This window comes from Triticum aestivum, chromosome 1D (assembly GCF_018294505.1).
Source record: "Triticum aestivum cultivar Chinese Spring chromosome 1D, IWGSC CS RefSeq v2.1, whole genome shotgun sequence".
Lineage (NCBI taxonomy): Eukaryota > Viridiplantae > Streptophyta > Magnoliopsida > Poales > Poaceae > Triticum > Triticum aestivum.
In genome coordinates, this window is record NC_057796.1 from 44,364,708 (window position 1) to 44,370,753 (window position 6,046).

General features: G+C 47.7%; 1 protein-coding gene across 1 annotated transcript; it reads left to right on the forward strand.

Moving 5' to 3' along the window:
- The first annotated feature begins 3,865 nt into the window (after positions 1 to 3,865).
- Positions 3,866 to 5,421, forward strand: LOC123164611 (uncharacterized). Its single transcript, XM_044582150.1, has 4 exons — positions 3,866 to 4,180; positions 4,289 to 4,456; positions 4,601 to 5,050; positions 5,143 to 5,421. Exons 1-4 carry the CDS (start codon positions 3,932 to 3,934, stop codon positions 5,419 to 5,421), a joined length of 1,146 nt encoding a protein of 381 aa, XP_044438085.1. The 5' UTR covers positions 3,866 to 3,931.
- Positions 5,422 to 6,046: the final 625 nt, after the last annotated feature.

A 6,046-nucleotide genomic window follows, 5' to 3' on the forward strand; every position in this document is an offset into this window, starting at 1 on the left:
CGATAAAGATCTTCGTAGAATATGTAGGAACCAATATGAGCATCCAGGTTCCCCTATTGGTTATTGACCGGAGAGGTGTCTCGGTCATGTCTACATAGTTCTCGAACCCGTAGGGTCCGCACGCTTAACGTTACGATGACAGTTTTATTATGAGTTTATGTATTTTGATGTACCGAAGGAGTTCGGAGTCCCGGATGAGATCGGGGACATGACGAGGAGTCTCGAAATGGCCGAGACGTAAAGATCGATATATTGGACGACTATATTCGGAATTCGGAAAGGTTCCGAGTGATTCGGGTATTTTTCGGAGTACCGGAGAGTTACGGGAATTCATATTGGGCCTTAATGGGCCATACGGGAAAGGAGAGAAAGGCCCCAAAGGGTGGCCGCACCCCTCCCCATGGACTAGTCCGAATTAGACTAGGGAGGGGGGCGCCCCCTTCCTTCTTTCTCATTCTCCCTTCCCTTCTCCTATTCCAACAAGGAAAGGAGGAGTCCTACTCCCGGTGGGAGTAGGACTCCCCCCTTTGGCGCGCCCTCCTCCTTGGCCGGCGGCCTCCCCCTTGCTCCTTTATATACGGGGGCAGGGGGGGCACCCCATGGACACACAATTGATCTATTGATCTCTTAGCCGTGTGCGGTGCCCCCCTCCATCATATTACAACTCGATAATATCGTAGCGGTGCTTAGGCGAAGCCCTGCGTCGGTAGAACATCATCATCGTCACCACGCCGTCGTGCTGACGAAACTCTCCCTCAACACTCGGCTAGATTGGAGTTCGAGGGACGTCATCGAGCTGAACGTGTGCTGAACTCGGAGGTGCCGTGCGTTCGGTACTTGATCGGTCGGATCGTGAAGATGTACGACTACATCAACCGCGTTGTGTTAACGCTTTCGCTTTCGGTCTACGAGGGTACGTGGACAACACTCTCCCCTCTCGTTGCTATGCATTACCATGATCTTGCGTGTGCGTAGGAAATTTTTTGAAATTACTACGTTCTCCAACAGAAGATGCCCTAAGGCACAAGAAAGACAAGTCCACAATGCATTGGCAGAAATCGGTATTTTGACTTTGTCAAGAATCTTCAGCACAAAATGGCCCCTCCAAAAATTCATTTCACTATTTGACCAATGTCATGCATGCCCTTTATTGTTATCGGTTATGAATGGTTAAATAAACAAAGAATAATTACGAGTCGTTAATGGAAGTGCAACTGTCCGAGACGTTGGATTGTGGGTCACTTGCCGACTCGGTCATGGGCCTAACCCACGTCTCCGCATACGACGTCATATATATTGACGGCCTTGGCACCTCCAGTCGACACTCTCGTTCCCTCCTAGCGCACAACCCTAGCCATCACTCTGCTATTCCTCTCACTGTTGATGCTTCCGACGTTGTCATTCCGTAGGCCGTGTGCACGGCTATTTGGGAGAGCGGGCCTCTGAAACCCTGCCTTTTGCGATCCTGCACGGGGAGAAGGGCGATAAGTTTTTTGAAGAGCGTCTCTGCGTGGCTGCTCCTTTCATCGTCTTGGTCCACTTAGACTACTCCCCCAACATTGACCCAATGGCCTATTGGGGGGGGGGGGGGGGATATTATCTGATTATCCCCTATTTACTCATTCATGTGTTAGCCGGATTTACTGTGTGTTCATAGATGTTTTAGTGCTTGTTTAGATATCGGTATAATCATGAATTAATCAAAAAAGTGCTAATTTACCCAGCAAAACGGCCAGCAAACCGTGACTACGTAGCTTGAGACCGTTGCGTTTTATTGGGAATTGGGTACAGTAAAAAAGAAGGGAGCAGTTGTAGTAAATAAATAAATGATAAAAAAAAAGTAATCTTGTACTGAAGAATGGTCAAAAAGAAGGAAAAGAGAAAAAGGAGAAACGGCCTCTGTCCATGGCATAGCTGGGGACAGCCGTCCCACCCACGTCGGCTTGGCTACAAAACAAGGCTTCCCCCCCTTCCTTGGCGTCTGAGAAAATTACACGATAGTACCACATTTGAGGCGGTGGTGGCAGATTGATACCACTTTTGGTAATTTTTATGTGTCAGTATCAAGTCTGAATTACGAAAAGGTCTAAACCAACGCTGTATCTGACTGGTGGGGCCCATTCGGCAGGTGCCCACGTGGCATCTTTTTTGCAGAAAACCCCCTTACTTTATACGTAATCACGTAAATGCCCTTTTATTTTGCGGAAAAAGTCTCATGTGACAGACTTTTTTTCGTTTAGCAATTTCAACCACCGAATCGGACTCCATTGCAAGTTTTCGTCGAAATCGACAAATAAATAAAATAAACAAAATTTTGCACGCCGACAAGATTCGAACCAGAGACCTGTCGCAGGCAAGAGTCGCGCGCTGGCCACCTCGACCAAGGGACGCTTGCGTGAGTGATTTTTTTATAGTCTACCAACACGCTGGGCCAGCCGTTGGGCCCAGCGACACTACGCGCGCTAACTTACTATTTTTCTATAATCATGGTATTAATACATTTTATTTTTGTGATTACTTATTAGTATTATTAAAAACAATTGATACAATATTAGTATTATTAAGTGTCAAGCACCAGACTAGAACACACGCACGGTCAACATTTTATGTGTCTTCACTCAGGACTACTGGCATGCAAAATTATCGTGTATCCTCGTTTTATTATTCAAATACAAAACTATTAAAAAATACGCTTGACACATAGTTTTTTTTGAGTTACCCGTATATTGATTGTATTTTTTAAATGCACAGTTACTTAAAAAGTTGACAGCATGTATTAAAAATAATTGTGTAATCATAATAAATTTTATAAATGCAATAAAACTGTTCAACTTTTATTAAGAAAAATCGACGTGTTTCTTGCAATGCAAGAATGATTTTACACAGTTAGTTTTTAATACATACTTATCATGGCATTTTTTGAAATACACATTGCCACAAGAATTCATCGTGTACCAAGAAAATGTTCACCATAAATTACAAAATGTTCACCGCGCATTATTTAAAATGTTCATCATATCTTAAGAAAATTGCTCAAGATATATTACAAAAAAAGTCAATTTGCATTTAAAATATGGTCAACGTATATTACAAAAAGTCCGTTATATTAAAAAAAGTTCACCGTTTGTAAAGAAAGTTTCATCGTGCATTAACAACTGTTCACTATACGCAGAAAAAGTGCTCAGCGTACATTAAAAAAATTTCATGTGTATTTGAAACCATGTTCATCATATAGTGAAACCTATATTAAAAATATTCAGTAAGTTTGTTAAAAATCTAAGAGTAAAACCAACCCAGTGAATTAGAAAATATGAAGAAAAAAGAAAAATCTAAAAATAAGCCAAAACCGGAAACAAAAATAAAGCATAAGAGAAATGAAAAGAAAAGAAACCAGGGCATGCCTCAGCACTCCCGCAGCTGCAGGCCTCGCTGGGCCCAGCCGCCCGGCCCAGAGTTTCGATATAAAATAATTCTCGCCTGTCCTCTGCCGTGGGTGGTTTGTGGTGTGGTGGATAGCGCGTCTCAACTTTGTATAATAGGTCGCAGGTTCGAATCCTGCCGTGCGTCAAATTTTGTCCCTTTTATTTATTTGTCGAATGAGCCTTTTTCCGCCAAAAAGGGCATTTGCGCTATTACATATAAAGCAAGGGGGGTTTCTGCAAAAAAACATGCCACGTGGGCACCTGCCGGATGGGCCCAGCCTGTCAGATACACCGTCAATACATGTTTATACTTGGTTTAGACTTTTTTATAACATATTGCCTTGGTGTAAAAATTATTAAAAGTGGTATCATTCCTCCACCACCGCCCCAAATGTGGGGCTATCGTGTAATTAACTCTTGGCGTCTCCTCTCAATCTCCGTCCTCCTCGCCGCCTGCCACCCACCAAACCACCAGAGCGGAGGCGAACCACCCCGGCGCAGCAGCAGCGATGGCCCTCGCCTTCACCTCCTCCGTCCCCTTCCCGGCCGCCGCTGCCCGCAGTCTGCTGCAGCAGCAGCAGCAGGTCCAGGTCGTCGGAGGCGGCCGCGTGCTCCTCCTCGGGTCAGCACCGTCGCCGGGCTCGGGCACGTTGGTCCTCGCTGTGTCTCTGCCGGCAGTCGGAGGCGCGAAGGTGCCGGCTCCCTTTCTCTGCGCCTGCGCCGCGGGAGACAATGCTTCGCCGTCCGACGAGGAGAAGGTACGTAGGTCCCTTTCCGTCCGTCACTTTGCTCCGATCCATCGGTTCCACGCCTAGCTTGTTCACTTGTTGCTGAATCTTCCTCCGGTCCGGTCCGGCCGGATGCAGGCCGTTCTGGAGGCCATGGAGGATGCGCGCGGCAAGTTCCACGCCGTCATCAGCGCCGGCGACAAGACCGTCCTGGAGCGCCTCGCCATCACCGCCAAGGACAGCCTTGGCCTCCTGGCGAGCATGACGAAGGATCACCCCTTCCCGCTCCCCGACGCCATGTACCAGGTACATACATCTCCGCCTTCCTCCTCTCCTACACGGAGACCATCTCCATCTCCATCTTGATGCGCGCGCTTCTTCCTCTCGTCCTACACTCCATGCCGTATGGATCTATCATCGATTCACTCTCGTACGCACGCATGCCTGCAGGAGGTGACGCGCATCACTTCGGCGTTCCTGGAGGTGGAGGGCGAGTGCGAGGGCGGCTACGCCAGCGCCGACACCGTGCTGGCCGCCATCGATGCCTTGCGCAAGATGTCCGTGACCTTCCTCGGCTCCGGCGTGGATGACCCGGAGTGGCACCCGGCTCTTCTACGCGACGTCTCCGACGAGGAAGACAAGGCCAACTACCTCCTCAACCTGGCCAACGGCTTCTGCCTGCTCCACTTCAAGCTGCTGTGGCGTTACCGCCAGGCTTCTCCGGCCATGGAGGAGGAGGCTCCCGTCGTCGCCTACAAGTACCCGTACCAGGCCATGCTGGTGCAGAATGACAAGGATCTCGCCGAGCACCTCCGCACCACCGCCAAGGACTACCAAGCACTCCTCGCAAGAATGATGGCCAAAGTTCGCGTCTTCCCTCTCCCCGATGTCGTCTGCGAGGTACAAACAAGGTCCATCCATCCATCGTTCATCTTTCATCGCATCTGCATGCTCGGTCGCTAATTTGTGGACACGTCTGCGTCTGCGTGCAGGAGCTCATTGCCATCGGCAAGTCCTTTGTCAGGGTCGAGGTGGAATGCGACAAGGGATGCGCCACCACCGGCAGCGTCGTGGCTGCGATGGACGGCCTCACGCGCGTCACCGAGATCATCGCCGGCAGTGGCACGGCGAAAACCCTCAGGTCCTACGACCTGAGGCCCATCGTCGCCATCACCGGCGACCAAGAGAAGCTGGCGTTCATGTGGGATTTGGCTGCCGCATTCAGCGTTCACTTCTTGGACGTGAAGTTTCCTTGCGCTGACTTCTTCTGATGTTTTATGCTAGTGCTTGTGCGGGCTGAAAGAAGAACTGCCATATGCTCCTAGTAGCTTCTACTCCTATGTTGGATGGATCTCATATTCTGAAAACTATTGATTTGATCCTAGCTAGAAACATCAAGTCATGATCCTTATCTATCTATCTATTTTGGTTTCGATTTCCTAAATTTACCTCCTCGGCTTGATCTGTGATGTTCCACTGTATGACTCTTGTTTGAAATTTGGTTTCATTCTAGCATTCATATTCACAACAGAGCATACAAAATGTTTGTTTGTGTTCCTTTGGGAAAAACTCTGCTCCTCTAGCGTCAAATTCTGAACTTTAATGCTAACTGAACCAAATTATGACTGGTTTTACAAATTTGTATTTCTTTAAACGACCTAGTAATGTTTCTATTTGAAAAAATCAACTGGATCATACTTGTATGTAGGTGCTCTCTGGATCGTAGGATCTCATCCACGTTTTGTGCCCTCCTTGCATGCGTACTGTAGTACCATCACCGATAAAATCTGCAACTCCCCAAAACAGTAAATTTGGAAATTTTAGAGCACTCATTTATATCCAAAATATCTTTTACTTCCTCCGTTCCCAAATATAAGTCTTTTTAGAGATTCCAAC